Source organism: Arachis stenosperma, chromosome 3, assembly GCF_014773155.1.
Source record: "Arachis stenosperma cultivar V10309 chromosome 3, arast.V10309.gnm1.PFL2, whole genome shotgun sequence".
Classification (NCBI taxonomy): Eukaryota; Viridiplantae; Streptophyta; class Magnoliopsida; order Fabales; family Fabaceae; genus Arachis; species Arachis stenosperma.
Genome location: NC_080379.1, coordinates 1,518,251 through 1,534,122, shown reverse-complemented (window position 1 = coordinate 1,534,122; position 15,872 = coordinate 1,518,251). Strand labels below are relative to the sequence as shown.

Genomic DNA, 15,872 nt, shown 5'->3' with positions numbered 1-15,872 from the left:
TGTTGGGATGCATTAAGGTTTGCAATATGAGAAGCTATGACATTATTATTCCTAAACAACTTGGGACTCCATCTTATTATATTGCAGGCAAGGTGAGAGAGTGCATACAAAATTGCATACAGAAATATTGGAGTCAAACACCACTAGAGCTCATGAAATGCATTACAGAGTGCTTTGAAAAACTCAGCTAGTTCTTTAATAATATGGTAAGCATTCGTATTTGTATTTTTTATTTTTATCTTTAATCTTGTTTTTGTTTTTATTTTTAATATTTTTTATTTTTATAAATACAAAAAAAATTATTTTTATTTTTTTTGTCCTAGAAACAGAAAATATTAAAACTGAAAACATAATCTAAATGCATTCTTCTTAAATTGTGGTAAAAAAAGTGATTGAATTGTGTTTAAAAAGCATATAAGGTATTTATTTAATTATGTGACCAGCACAACCACAAGGAAAATTTTAAATTTTATCTTAATTTCGGTTGTAATATTATCATTTTTTGTTTTTTAGTTAAAATTAATTTCTTTCAAAAATATTATTTTTCTTCTTCTTCTTCTATTATTATTATTATTATCTTTTTCTTATTTTTCTGTTATTTTTACTATCAAATTATACCACAACTACATTATTAATACTATTTAGAAGAAGATAACAGTAGAAAAATATTTTTGAAAGAAAAATTTAATTTTAACAAAATAAATAAAATAAAATAAAATGAAACATTTGAAAAAAAAAATATTTTAAAAAATAGGAATAAAATTAGAATTTAGTTCGAATATTATGGTTAAAACAAGATTTCAACCTTTAAAGAAATCATGGAACTTAAAATAGTCGTAAATAATATATAAAATAAAATGCTTCAAATTCTTTTTTTTAGCTTTGAATTTATTTCACTATACTAGCTTGGTTTCTATATATGATGCCTTACACGATTCGAGTTTACCACTATGTTTGATTTAAGGAAAAATAAGAGAAAAAAAATGGAAGAAAAATGAGTAAAAAATTTTATTTTTCTTTGTTTGGATGATAAATAAAAAATAAAAAAAAGAAAAATTTTGGTGTAAATCCCATCAAAAATTTTTTTCATTCATTACAAGCAAGAAAATAAGAAAAAAAATGTTACTTTTTATATATTTATAATATTATCCATAATTCTATATATTATTATTAATAATTATCAATATCAATTTAATTTTAATATTTTTAATATATTATTATAATAAAAATTTACATTTAAACATTATATATGTATTAGATAAATAATTTAAATCAAATATATAAAATTATAATATTTTATAATATCTATAAAATGCAATAAAATATAAATAAATAAAAATCTTTATATTTTATTTTATTATAAGGATATTAATATAATTTTATACTATTAGATTCTCTTTTTTCTCACTTTTTTTTCATTTAAATAATTTTTTTTATTTTTTATCTATTTTTTTTCATCCAAACAACACAAAAATAATTCTATTTTTTCTTCTATTTTATGTCTTCTCATTTTTTTTTATTTTCTTTTTTTTATTTTCTCTCTTATATCCAAACAAAGCCTAAAGCATTTGCATTATTAATATCATTATTGTTGTGCACTAAGACCTAATATCTATTTAATTTGTTGCATGCAGGGAGAGTTAAGATTTAATAAATACTCCAATAAATGAAAGAAATATATATTTGAGCACCTTGATCTTCTTAATTTCTTTCTCTCTCTCTTTTTTTATTTTTTTCCTTGTGAGCAAGTAAGATGTGACATGTGCTATTATTATTTTTTAATTAATGTTTTCTTTTATAACAAAAAACAATTAGCAATAGACAATTTCGTTTCTAATTTGACCGAAATTTCACGTAAATCTCATGGTTTAATAATCCATATCAATATCGCAAAATAATCATTTTCCCTAAGCAGATATTAATTTGATCATTCAACAAACACAAATTAATTTTAAATAATGTGCACTTAAACTATATATAGTCTACAAAGCTATAAGTCAACAAAAAAAATTAAGTCTATAAAGTTATCATCACATAGTTATTTATTTATTTTAAAATAGGGGAAATTATTATCACATATAGTATTATCTTATCGAATCATGCGTAATGTAGCATGCCAATTGCAACCAGAATATTTAGCTATCATTTAAGTATGTAATATTTATATAGTTTATAAATATAATGTGTGCGTTTTTTTCCCCTTAAATTGAGTTGAATTAGACACGTTTAATTTTAATCTATAAATTTTATTTTATATATAATACAATTATTCAATTTATTTCATTATGTTAGTATTGATATTGATGTTGTGATAGTGACTATGATGAAATAAAATTAAGAAGAGGGAACAAAGAAGGACAATCTTAAAAAAATTTGAATATACCAGACACGATTTTAAACAATAAATTTTTTCAAAGATCATTTTAATTTGCAGCTCAAATATTACGAGTTTAATTTTGATACATTAACAGTATAAATAGTTTTACACAATTGGCAATTATATCTTTTTTTTTATAATCATTCACGCGATCAATATAAAATATAATTATTTTCACTGATGTGATATTACGTAATTACATATACGGATAAAACTATTTTATATCGAGAGAGCGTATCAAAATTTAAAAAAAAAAGTTATAGCTGGAATAATTTAAAGTTAGAATTTTGTACAATTTCTTTCTTTTTTTTCTTTTGGTAAGTGTAAGGGGCACTAGGCCCGCACAAAAAACAACAAAAAAAAAAACTACAAGACTAAAGGTTTTTGGGACAAAAAGCCCTTTTTATATCATCTCTTATTAAACTAACTAAATCTAACGGAGGAGAGAGCTATGAGATTTGAGAGTGAAGATAATTAAGAATTTAAGATGAGAAGCTCATCAGAGGAATAAACTTGGGCTAAGAATGTTAATTTGAAAGATCACATTGGATTAATTAAAAATTCAAGAGTAAATTTAGCTAGGAGTGAAGTTTAATAATAACTAATTTGAGTCTTTACTTCATGTATACTGTATTATAAATGATTATAAATAATATAAAAGTTTAATTTTAATAGGCTTCCACACACATAAAAAATTATAAATAGTGATTATTCAATTAAATTTATTAAATGATGAATTAAAAAAAATCAACTTTTATGTATTGTTAATATGCTATAAAAGAGTTTTATAAGTGGTTTAGGTTGATTAAGTGGATAGTTTACTTGTCCTCTTAAATAAATATTGGAGATTTGAGTCTCGTGATGTAGGATGCTCATAGGTTGGTCCGGCCCGATAATCGATTCGGATCCAATCACTTTAAGACTAATTTGGCATGGCTTCATTGTGATTCGGTAAGACCTGAAGTTTTAATAAATGGTCCGACTAAATTATTAAATCGGGTTCGGGTAAATGCTCGGTTCACTTGGACTCGTCCCGTTGAGCCTACATAGAAAAAAAATACATTTTGTACTCATAAGACTTTAAATATGCATTTTGGTGTCTAATAATTTTTTTTACTATAAATAGAGAGACTCAAATCTGCGACCTCTTAAGTGAATATGGGGATATTATGCCATTTGAGCTATAAATTAGACTATGCCATTTTGTAATTGACTTAATTATTATTATCAGACTTTAAATTATTATTAGATTCTAATTAGTATGTGAATGTTGCAATGTTATAACATAATTGTTTTAAAAAATTTAGAGGTTTAAAAGAGGAAAGATCCAAACTTTGGTGATGTCGTGATGAACTATAAAAGGTATATTTTTTTAAATTAATTCCAATTGTATTATTTTGTTTTTAATCAAACTTATTGAATTAGAAATAGTAGTGGTAATAGAAAATCAGCACATTTTGTTATTTGTAGCCATCAATTAATTATCGTTAGTATTTTTAATGATGTAAAATTACATCTAATGGTGTAATATTACACACTCTTTTCTTGATAATTAAGTTCTGACTAGATTTTAATGAAAGTGTTGGCCTTGAGATTTTATCTTAAAAATAGATCAAAGAATTATAAATTAGAATTTATAAACACACTCAAGTTTAAATATGTATATCAACTTTTCAATAACAAGTAAGTTTTTTCTCTTTTTATAAATAAATGTTATTATAATTTTTGGCATAAAGTTTATCAAGATCCGAATTTCATCCGGTATAAATCCGAGTTTAGTATGGTTAAAAAAATAGTGTGATTTTACTGAGTCTAGTGTCAGACAAAGTTTTAAAAAGTAGACTTAATCATTAGTTAGGATCGAGTTTTGGTCAAGACGAATCCGACCCCATGTGTATTCCCACGGTATTGTATATACAATAACTCACTGACAAACTTTAAATAGAAATTCAATTCATGATAGATTAGTCCTTAGCCATTAGAGTGAGCAATGAAAAAAAAAATATATAAAAGAGTTTTATGCAGGCAACTAGTCATGTATTATCATATTTAGAAATTCCTATATAGTTGTTTTTATTTCTTATACAATTTAATTAAATATATCAAATCATCTAATAATTTTTAATTATTAATTTTATATAAAAACAATTCATGCAAGTGTTCACCATCATTCTATTAGCAAATAACTAATTTTCATAAGAAAAAATTTAAACATAAAAATCTAATTGAATAATGATATAAAATTCTTTAAAAATTAATTATTTTTATTGATTCAATAATATCATAAAATTAAATATTCATGTAAAATTCCTTTATATAGGAGATTTCTTAAAAATAAAATTCATATTTAGTCCAAATTATATTGATATTATTGGATGGTGAATGTTATTTGATTATTCTTAATCCAAAGGGATTTGAACAATTCAAGTAGCATTCACGATAATCTTTGCACGAGAGCGCAGCGAAACGCAACCCGGACCTGTTGGCCGCACAAAACCGGATTGAATAATCGGCGATAGGTCCGAAACTTTTCGTTTTGGCATTGTTAAGTGCAGATTCATTTTTCTGGTTTTGGTCTCTTTTTCGCTTCTATTCTCTTCGGTCAAAAACACACAAGCACGCCATCAAACCAGCCACCATCCCCAAAGTCGGTGTAAGCATACATACTCCTACCTTGTACCCTAACCCTAATTCCCAATAATTTCTATTTCTATGATTTGGCCTCTAATTTTTTCTTTTTGTGCGGTTAATTATCTTTTTTTTTTAATTTTTTACTTAGAATTTTTAGTACTTTTGCTTTGTGATTTGATTGATTGCTGATTCTTAATTTTTGGGTTGATTTGATTAGACTGGTTGGGTCAGCATGCGTTAGATTCTGTACCTTTGCTGTTCGATTGATTGATCCTGTGCTGAATTATCGGGTTTGTGGAGATGGATTTGGCATCCAGTTGCAAGGTAAGTGATTAAAGGCTTCACCTTAACAATCTAGTTGTGGGGTTTTAAGGTTTTAGGATTTTTTTTTTTAATTTTTCTTCTGTAATTTGTGATCCTGATTTAGTGATGGTATTATAGTTCCTCAACATAATTTCTAGAGGGTTCCTAGTAAATTGGAAATGGTTCATTTAATTTTGCATGACTTGAGGGAACTGGTTACCGTTTTGTGTGGTTTAATTTGGTTTTTGGTAATGGCTAGTTCAATGGATTCTCTGGATACTACTTTTTGGGTGCAAATTGTATACTTGCTTGGCGTATTTTGTAAGAGTATTAATGCAGAGTAAATCTTTGATTTTTCTTGGTGATTAGCTATCTGAGGACTAGAGGAATTAGGGACCTGTAGTAGGAATTTGATTTTTTGAATGTTGATTTACATTGATACCGAAAGACAATTTTTCAGGAAGCTGCCTCGTGTGCCTCGAACTCTTGGTCATTGGTTGGGTTTTAGTTTTCATCTAGTTTCGTTTATTTATAGGGAATTATCATGGTTAACCAAGGTTTTATCGTTTTTTCCCTTTAATGTTTTCCATTAACCGTTTTTTTCCTTTTTCTTTTTTTTTTTTTCCAATGACAATGTAAACTAGTAATTTAATAGCGGATACATCATGGACAATTTGATGGTTTGAATACTTCATGCTGTGGCATTTTTCTTTTTGTTTTGGGTTGTATGCACTGCGATATATCAATCATTGTGATTTGTCATTCGACTTTACTGATTTAATGGCATCTCTTGTAGGAAAAATTGGCATATTTTCGAATAAAAGAGCTCAAAGATGTCCTCACGCAGTTGGGCCTTTCAAAGCAGGGAAAAAAGCAGGTGAGATAACAAAACTTGATATGAATTTTCCTCCAAAACCCCAATTTATAGTGTTTATGTTCTGATTTGTGGTTCTTGTGGAATGTGGGTGATGCGAAACACATCAGAACCACCATTTCTTTAATTGATTTATCAATCTGATCTTTTGTATTTTGCCATTTTCACCTATGTTAATTGAATTTGGATTACCGCATTCACATCTTACGTGCGTAAAAGCATACTTGTCTCACTATTAATATGAGTCTGCTATTCTTAAAATTGATGAATACAGGCAATAATGTTTTTGTTTTTGTTTTTGTGACTGTTGTAACTTTGGTTTGAATCCCATGCATTATTGCCTTTTGATGTCTTGGAGTCTTAGGATGATACAATGAATGATGTTGGTTCTTCATCTTTTGTAGGATCTTGTTGATCGGATACTATCTATGCTCTCAGATGATCAAGGTAAAAACTATATGCACAAACGAAAAGTAATTCAATCTTAGGATCTAACACTGCCTTATGTTTCTTTATTTATTTTTATAATAATTTTAGATAAAATCCATATACGGCAATAAGTATAACAGAGTCAGGAATTAAATTTTTAATTCCTTCAAAATTTCTACATGTTTTTCCAATATCTAGCTGAACTTGTCAATTTTAGTTTGTGTTGTTGAATTTTATTCAAGTTTTGATGGGAGTCTCTTGATAAGGTCATGTAGTTTCATTTGTGGCAATAGTTAGCCCTTGTTGTTGGTTTGAAAATTCTGAGCTGTTTGTTCCCATCATGGCTTTATTTGTGCCTCAAATTTATGTTTAAAGCTGGCTTGGCATAGTTTAGGAATCTTGGCAACTTTTTCTCAGATGCAGTGTGGTGAATCATAAACATTTGACCTATTCGGCATTTGTGCACTATTTCATGATTTTAATATGCGGAGTTAGTTTTCTTGTGTTCCTCTCTCATTGTTCTGTTAAACTTAACCAACTTGTCACTTTTTCCCCCAGTATCCAAAATGTTTGCCAAGAAGAATGCTATTGGAAAAGAACAGGTGGCAAAATTAGTGGACGACACGTATAGGTAAGTCTTGGCAACAAGTTTGATGGTATTCTGTTTGATATAAAATACTTAGATAGTCATATGCGGTGCATATATTTGTGTCTGGTTTATGTTGGTTCTTTGTTCACCTTTTTTTCTTGGCCCAGAAAAATGCAGATATCTGGTGCCACTGACCTTGCATCAAAGGGACAGGGAGCCTCAGATAGCAGTAATGTGAAAATTAAAGGTGAAAAAGATGATTCCTTTCAATCAGATACAAAGATTCGCTGTATCTGCGGAAGTACATTGGATACAGATCCATTGGTCAAGGTGTAATATTCGATATATTCTGTGCATTTGCAGATGTTCTTTTAAATTGCACGTACTTTCAATAGGACCTCTTGTTTCCTATATTCGACATTTCATTATGGAATTTCTTTTTTTCTCATCTTATTGCAGTGTGACGATCCACGATGCCATGTGTGGCAGCACATAAATTGTGTTATTGTTCCAGAAAAACCTATGGAAGGTGTCCTGCCAGTACCTGATAAATTTTATTGTGAACTCTGCAGACTCAGCCGTGCAGACCCGTATGTTTACATTTCCTTCATGTTTATATATATATAATATGCAATGGACAAAATAAAGTTGAATTTTTTCATAATGTGTTTATGCCTTCAAGGGATTATGCTGGTTGACATTTGCCTATAATGTGATCTTGAATTTCCTGACGTTGATTTCACCGTTGTTATGATGAAGTGGTTTTAGTAGTAATCTTTTAGTTATATCTATCCTATATGGATACTTATTGAGTTTCCCACTCAACTTGTTGCTTCAGAATTATATACTACTTTCCCATCAAGGATTTGAATATTTTGTTCTTTTGTTTGCCTGGCATATTGAATGGTTCTTCCCTTACTTTATCTGTTGTATTCTCGTAGTTGACCAAATTTTCTACTCATTATTTAGCATTTCATTTTCTTGCTGTTACATATCTATTTATTTCTGTTTATTCTGTTACAGGTTTTGGGTTTCAATGGGACACCCCTTGTTTCCTGCGAAGTTGAGCATAACAAGTAATCCAACTGATGGGTGAGTACACTGGATATATTGAAATTAGATGTAGTTCGTGTGATTGAGATTTTTGTGTGTCTTGGCCAGGTGAATGCATTTTCTAATTATGTTGTGTGCCTTGGAATTTGGTAGAAGGTAGTATCACTGAGAATGTATAATGTACTAAATCTCCACAATGGTAGAAAGATGTAAAAAACAAGTGATAGATTCAAAGTTCTTGGGGTATTATATATTATATAAACAAGTATTTTACACTTTGCATTGATCATAATATTAATGCTAGCTATTATTTATATCTTGTTCAATAAAATTCGTTAGCGGTTGAATTTGCTTTTGTTGATCAAGTAGGAAACTTATTTTGGCTTCTCTTTTCTGTTCCGCTCATACCAATGCTTTTAAATCTCCGTAAAATGGAGGTAGGCTAGGAAACTTGGTTTTCTTCTCAAGACACACTGTGATACCCAATGACCATGTCCCATGCAATCAATTATCTGTTTCTATGGTTAAATTTAATTTTCAATGTGGCTTTTAGATGGATCCTTAATCATATACTCATATTTCTTTTTCAGATCCAACCCAATGCAGAGTGTGGATAGAACATTTCAATTGACAAGAGCAGACAAGGACTTGGTATCAAAACCAGAATTTGATATTCAGGTTGGTTTTAATAGTGGTATTTAAGTGCTGGTAGATTAACTGGTAGACTTTTTTTATATAGTTTGTTCAGTTATTAATGACACCATATTTAGGCTTGGTGTATGCTTCTGAACGACAAGGTTTCATTCAGGATGCAGTGGCCACAGTATACAGACCTACAGGTCAATGGTATGTTTAATATAATTATATAAGTTGCTCTCATTTCCAGTTTGGATTTTGTTTAGTTATATTGATCTATTTTTGGATTTCATATTTTGTTGAGCAAATTTAAGCTCATTAAAGTTAAACATCAAATGTGTGTGCAATGAGTGGTCTTCATTGTGGTTGTATTTTAAACTCTATCCTTGAACAGGTGTTCCTGTTCGTGCAATTAACAGACCTGGTTCACAATTACTTGGGGCTAATGGGCGTGATGATGGTCCAATTGTAAGTTTGTTGTCAATTATGTTGTACCAATTTTAGTTCTAACAAGGGCTGATTTTCTATGTAAATGCCATTTCTATTGGATATAGTTTTTATGCAATAAAAGATTTCTTCTGGTTTTATTAAATGTCTTACTGTATTTTTTCCTTGTCAGATCACGCCATATACAAAAGACGGAATTAATAAGATTACCTTAACAGGATGTGATGCTCGCATTTTTTGTGTGGGGGTCCGTATTGTTAAAAGGCGCAGCATGCAACAGGTAGATTGTATTCTAAGCTGATTAAAATGCTAATATAACTCTTTGAATGTGTACCTTCAATCCAGCTTTGTATTGGAATGGAGAGTTTGCTGTCTAATTACCTCTTTATAATATCTATCCAAAGCATTGTAGTCTAAATAATCTGAGCTGCAATTTGATTCATGTGACATAATGGAAGTCTCACCCAATCAATCAATCAATCGATCAATATTGCTGTTTTATCAGAAGAGTCATGTGTTGAATTGATGTAATTGTGTGAGAATCACAGAATTCCTATGGTTTGGTCATTTTGGAGCCAAACGACGACTATGTGGTGATGATGCAGTTCTAGTGGTAGATCTTGGAGGGTTGTCAACTAAACAGCCACTCTCCACAAACAAGGCAAGGAAGTGATGACTAGTGTGACCATATCTTCTTGGTGTAGAGTTTTGTAAATACGACAAATCTCTTGGATCAAGGGTGTACTATCAATGCTGTCCAGACTGATAGATGCAGTAAATCAGCGATGACTGTGGGAGGGTGGCAACCCCCGTGATTGTGAGCCTTTGGTGGTTGGACAGTGGACCAGTTGCAAGGGTGGTGGGTTGCGAGATGGGTCAGTTTTCTGGATGAGGTTGACAGCGGCAGAGAACAGTAGATGGGTTAGTGGGAAAATAGGGTTTTGGTTTCTATGCTTTCGGAGAGAGGGGATCACAAAGCAACTGTTTATAGCATATATTATAAAAGGAAATAAATCTAAGGAAATTAATGATTCCAAAGAATAAAATATTCAAAAAGTTAATTTCTATAATACGTTTTATGCCTTAGTAAATTGTAAAAAAAAAAAAATACTTTTAAAATTGATTATGAATCTTAACTTCCAATTCAGAATTCTGAGCACAGGTCTTAATATTCCTGATTCAACTATGACGGAGTGAAGTTCTTATGTTTGTTCTATTTTTGTTGATTTCTTAAAATTAGGAACATGAGAATTGTTTTCCTTTTTATTTTCTGTTGCGATTTTTCAATAGCTATTAGAACATAAATATTGGAACCGAAGTTCCACCTAGCCTAGGTACCAAGGAAGATGTTTGTTCAAATAAAATGGAACGTATGGTAGCAAATTGTGCAGGCCTCATAAATCCTGATCATTTGAGGTTTGGTTCAGTTAGCTAAATCTAAGCTTTTGGTGTCTAGTCCACCAGACATTGAAGCTTACTTTTTCTTGAAAAGTTAGATAAATAGATTTGGTTTCTGGTTGTTAACCAAGTTTACTGACTTAACTGGATTTTCTGTGTAATTGCTGTCTCACTTTAGGGCTTGTCACACTGTTAAACCTACTGGTCAAATACAGTTTTAAGTTATGATTTGATTTTTTTTTTCTTGTTTGTACCTGTTGCTCTGGTATGATTATTTTTTTCCCCATTATTGTGGAATAATTGAGTATCTGTTGTTCAGATCCTAAACATAATTCCAAAGGAACCTGAAGGTGAACAATTTGATGATGCTCTTGCACGAGTTCGTCGTTGTGTTGGAGGTGGAAATGAAGATGATAATGCTGACAGTGACAGTGATTTGGAAGTGGTTTCAGACACTTTTAGCATCAGCCTTCGTTGTCCGGTAAGGCTTTCATGTTTGGGATTTCTTACTCTATTTTGTTCAATAAGTTCAGGTACTAAATTTTTCTACATTTTGATGAAATAGATGAGTGGTTCAAGGATGAAGATTGCAGGTAGATTCAAGCCTTGTATTCACATGGGATGTTTTGATCTTGAAGTTTTTGTGGAAATGAACCAAAGGTCAAGGAAGGTAATACTGTAATAAAGATGGTTGGTGTGCCTAATCCACCTCAAGTAATCTCCTCTTTCCTCTCTGATAAGCATTAAATTGTTTCTGCAGTGGCAGTGCCCAATATGTCTCAAAAACTATGCGTTGGAGAATATCATTATTGATCCCTATTTCAATCGCATCACTTCTCGGGTATTTTTCAAAATAATTCGTCTTTGTAAATTGTATATTTGATGGAGCGATAATTATAATTAAATTGTTTTGCTGTTACAGATGACAAACTGTGGTGAGGAGGTTACAGATATTGAGGTGAAGCCTGATGGTTCTTGGCGTGTTAAGACCAAGAGTGAAAGTGAGCGCCTGGAGTTGGGGAATCTTGCACAATGGCACTTCCCTGACGGGTCCCTCTGTGTTTCGGCTGATGGAGAAGGCAGAAGAGTGGAAGCTTTGAAGCTGGTCAAACAGGAGGGTGTTTCAGACAGTCCTACTGGCTTAAAGCTTGGCATTAGGAAGAATCGCGATGGACTTTGGGAAGTCAGCAAACCTGAGGACACAAACACCTCTTCTGGTAATAGATTGAAAGAGGTATTTGGAAATCATGAAGTGGTTATTCCAATGAGCAGTAGTGATGGTGATGATCCCAGTGTAAATCAGGGTGGGGGTGGGGGTGGGGGTGGTGGTGGTGGTGGTGGTGGTGGGCATATTGATTATTCTACCACCAACGGAATTGAGATGGATTCTCCATATCTCAATAATGTTAATTTAGCATATGATTATACTGCAAATAACACTTCTGCTCAGGTAGGTGGTGCAGAAGTTATTGTTCTTAGTGATTCTGAAGAAGATAATGATTTATTGGTATCTCCTGCAATTACCTATAAGAACAATGAAACTGAAGATGGTTACTCAGTGCCACCGCCTGGAATTGTTGATTCGTATAATGAAGAGCACACTAATCTTGGTGGTAATTCATGCTTAGGACTTTTCCCTAATGATGATGATTTTGGGTTGTGGTCCTTACCACCTGGAACTCAGGCTGGCCCAGGATTCCAATTATTTAGTCCTGATGCAGATGTGTCAGATGCATTGGTGCATTTGCAGCATGGTCCTATGAATTGCTCATCTTCATTGAATGGTTATGCATTGGCTCCGGATGCTGGTTTGGGGTCTGGTAGTCTTATACCAGATTCCTCTGCTGGTCGATCGGATGCTGATTTAAATGTTGGATTGGTTGACAATCCATTGGCATTTGGGGGAGATGACCCCTCACTTCAAATTTTCCTCCCCACAAGACCTGCTGAACCATCAGTGCGACATGAATTGAGAGATCAGGCAAATATATCTAACGGTGTCCTAAATGAGGATTGGATATCTCTTAGTCTTGGTGGTGGTGCTGCTGGTACAAATGGTGATGCTTCCACTCAAAATGGGTTGAATTCTGGACTTCAAATCGCACCCAGAGATCTAGCTAGAGAAGGTGCCGCAAATACCAATATGGATGATGCTGGTTTGTGACTCCATATCCCTAATTATATTATTTCCTTAATTAGTAGTGGAAGTTACTCTTGTTGGAAACTATACCAAGTATATACGGTTAGCTGGGTCTTTAAGCATATTTTTTATGGGGAGAGAAAACTAAAATATATAATTGATAAAAGAATGAATACTTTTACTATAAAGTTCGTAAATTATGGTTATGAAATATATATTACTATCTTAGGAAAATAATAATTTGCCTGTCAGCCTGTCTCTAAAATTGTAAAATGACTGCTAAGTAGTCATCCTTGTAACATGCTTATATCTTTTTGCCAAAAGTACAATATCAACCATCTCTTCATTAAAATACGGTGCGAAAACATGCTGCCTTACCGTCTTGAATACATAATCTGTTTAGTTATATTATTCTTCTATATCATATTCTTGCATTAGAAAAGCAACATATTGAGTTTAATCTTGTTTGACAAATGACCCAAATGCCCATTATTTTTTTGCTCATGTAGAAAATGTATCAATTGAAGATGTAAAGGATGCTAACTTCTAGGCAAAGTTTTAGAGGTTTTCATTCCCTTACGTAAATATACTCTGTCATGTATTAATGCAGTTTGACATTTCTTTTCATTTTCTTGACTGATTATTTCTTCTCATGCAGCATCTTTGCTTCTTGGTATGAATGATGCTAGATCCGACAAGTCAAGTAGACAGAGATCAGATAGCCCCTTTTCATTTCCTCGCCAAAAGCGTTCTGTAAGGCCACGCTTGTATCTTTCTATCGACACAGATTCTGAATAATAGGTATCAGACCTCGTGTCTCAAGATATTTAGGCACTCTCCTTAATGCCACATTTTGTATTTAGTAAGTGAAGGAAGTTGGGAGGCATTTTTGATCCTCATGAAACAGCGGTTGATGTCCAAGGCATCTCTATTCTGAGGCATCTCCATCGGAATAGAGCTGCAGATATGCCCTGCCAACATATTTACTTCTACCCTGTTGGCAAAGATGTTTGCTATAAAGATTCTTAATTCTTTATGCTTGATATTTAAGTTGTCCTTACCACACATGTTAATAGATCAGGCTCAAGCTGTTGTTCTCTTCGATTTTCAATGATGAATCACTGGGTGGTGGGGGGTTGGGGGGTATAGTTCTGGTTTAATGTACAGTTGATCATTCAGAGATGGTAGTTCAACTTTTTAATTTGGTGGGGAGTTCCCCATAGAAACATTATATCTGCATTTTTCTGTACCAAGAACAAATAACCTGTAAATTTTTAGCCTTGATTCAATAGTGAAATCAAAAATTGTTTCTCAACCAATTTGGGCAATTTTTCCTTGTCATATTGTGTGTTTTTCGACCTCATTGCTTATGATCCATGCAGGTAGGCACCCATTTTAGGCACTACGGTGCCCCCTTGGGTTATACATCCAAGTGACAATATTTCTCTTGTATTATGCATTCATCCACCAGCCTTCTTGGCGTGGCTGAAAAAGTGAGTCTCTTCATAAAAAGGGAAAACAATTCCAATATTTCATGGTGATACTTTGCCTGATGAAGAAATGTGGCTACACAGCATCTATGTGTAGTGTGAACACCCCACAAGACCTGGGTGATGAGGGACACGGTCACAGAAGCTAACATGGTTTAGGCTTAAGCAGTTCCATGATAATCTTGTCAATAAATTGTAGTGCTGGTTGTTAGTTATCGAAATCATTTGTATCCTGATTTAAATTATATCAGTTTTTGGTAAAATTAGAAATCACCTACAAACTCTGTGTATATATATAAATGCCGAGGGTTGAGTGGTTATACTTAGACCTGCAATAACAGTTTAGTTAAGGCAACTCTTGTTAATTCAAATTTAACACTAATTATAGTCTTAGTGTTTTAAAAATAAGTCTAAAATGGACCCAAAAAAAATCAAGTAATAAATGCGTTTCAAGATGAACAATTGAGTAAATTATAATCTACCTATGAAAATTTAGAATAGCGTAAATTTATTTATGAACGATCAAAATTAATTTTACTTTTACAAGAGAAAAGCCACGAATGAAATTAACTTCTGGTTCTGGGTGTCTTTGTTATATGAAATTATTTTTCCTAGGTACAAAAGTTTTATTCATTTATAGATTGATTTGTCAAGACTCAACGCTTTGAACTTTCGCAAACAGTAGTAGTTTATTTTGAATGATGTTATGACTTGTGAAATCCGTTGATATAAATAATTGTCAGTTTTTATCACAAATAAATTGCTAAATACGTAATAATATATTTCCTTGCACTTTCTATGCTGCCCATGCATGTCTTGGCCATTATGGAGAAGAATCACTTTGGTCTCCTAAATTAGTAGGAAACAAATTTCTCACGGATAATGAAGTATTTGAAGGTGAACAATGCAAGTGTTTTTTTACCCTAAAAATACGTAGCAGAAATTAGAACAGGGAGAAGGAAAGAGTAAAAGGCCTCCTAAACTTGAGGAAAAATACAAAAATAACACTTCCGCCCACCGTGGGGCTCGAACCCACGACCACAAGGTTAAGAGCCTTGCGCTCTACCGACTGAGCTAGACGGGCTTGTTGTGTAGGGAGTATATTTAATATTCCTATATCCGTAAATAAAATTGAGTTTAGCTAAACCAAAATAAATTGTTTAGATCAAATATAATTTTACACCAGCAAGGTGTAGACGTGTAGTAAGTAGTAACTAGTAAGGTGTTTTTTTTTTTTTTTTGGTGACAAAGGCGTAACCAAGTTAAACGAGTTTTGATAACAAATCAACAGTAAGCATCACATCTAATTGGGGAGACAATATGTTAAGAAAATTTGAAGATTTCAACAAGTTATTTAATGCAAAATGTTAAGAAAACTTTGATGAAAATAAAATTTGGCTTTCCCATTAGAATAAACCGACATTTTTAATAAGGGTTTGAAATCCTTAATAATTTGTGTGTGGGTCAGCTCCCACACAATGAACATATTTTTTGAAGTTCAAAAT

General features: G+C 31.9%; 1 protein-coding gene and 1 non-coding gene across 3 annotated transcripts; one reads left to right on the top strand and one right to left on the bottom strand.

Annotated features, from left to right (window-relative positions):
* Positions 1-4,818: 4,818 nt before the first annotated feature.
* On the top strand, positions 4,819-14,192 carry LOC130968075 (E3 SUMO-protein ligase SIZ1-like). Of its 2 annotated transcripts, XM_057893158.1 has the most exons (18): positions 4,819-5,030; positions 5,226-5,332; positions 6,108-6,188; positions 6,590-6,632; positions 7,173-7,245; positions 7,371-7,533; positions 7,663-7,793; positions 8,227-8,295; positions 8,847-8,934; positions 9,027-9,102; positions 9,287-9,360; positions 9,512-9,619; positions 11,057-11,218; positions 11,303-11,407; positions 11,498-11,578; positions 11,660-12,893; positions 13,387-13,441; positions 13,536-14,192. In XM_057893158.1, the coding sequence occupies exons 2-17, from the start codon at positions 5,309-5,311 to the stop codon at positions 13,425-13,427; spliced, it is 2,553 nt and encodes an 850-aa protein (XP_057749141.1). In that variant the 5' UTR covers positions 4,819-5,030; positions 5,226-5,308; the 3' UTR covers positions 13,428-13,441; positions 13,536-14,192. The 2 variants fall into 2 exon arrangements, with proteins under 2 accessions (XP_057749141.1, XP_057749140.1); XM_057893157.1 differs by lacking the exon at positions 13,387-13,441.
* Positions 14,193-15,378: 1,186 nt separating this feature from the next.
* TRNAK-CUU (transfer RNA lysine (anticodon CUU)) lies at positions 15,379-15,451 on the bottom strand. Its single transcript has one exon. It is a non-coding gene; the product is annotated as a tRNA-Lys (tRNA).
* Positions 15,452-15,872: the final 421 nt, after the last annotated feature.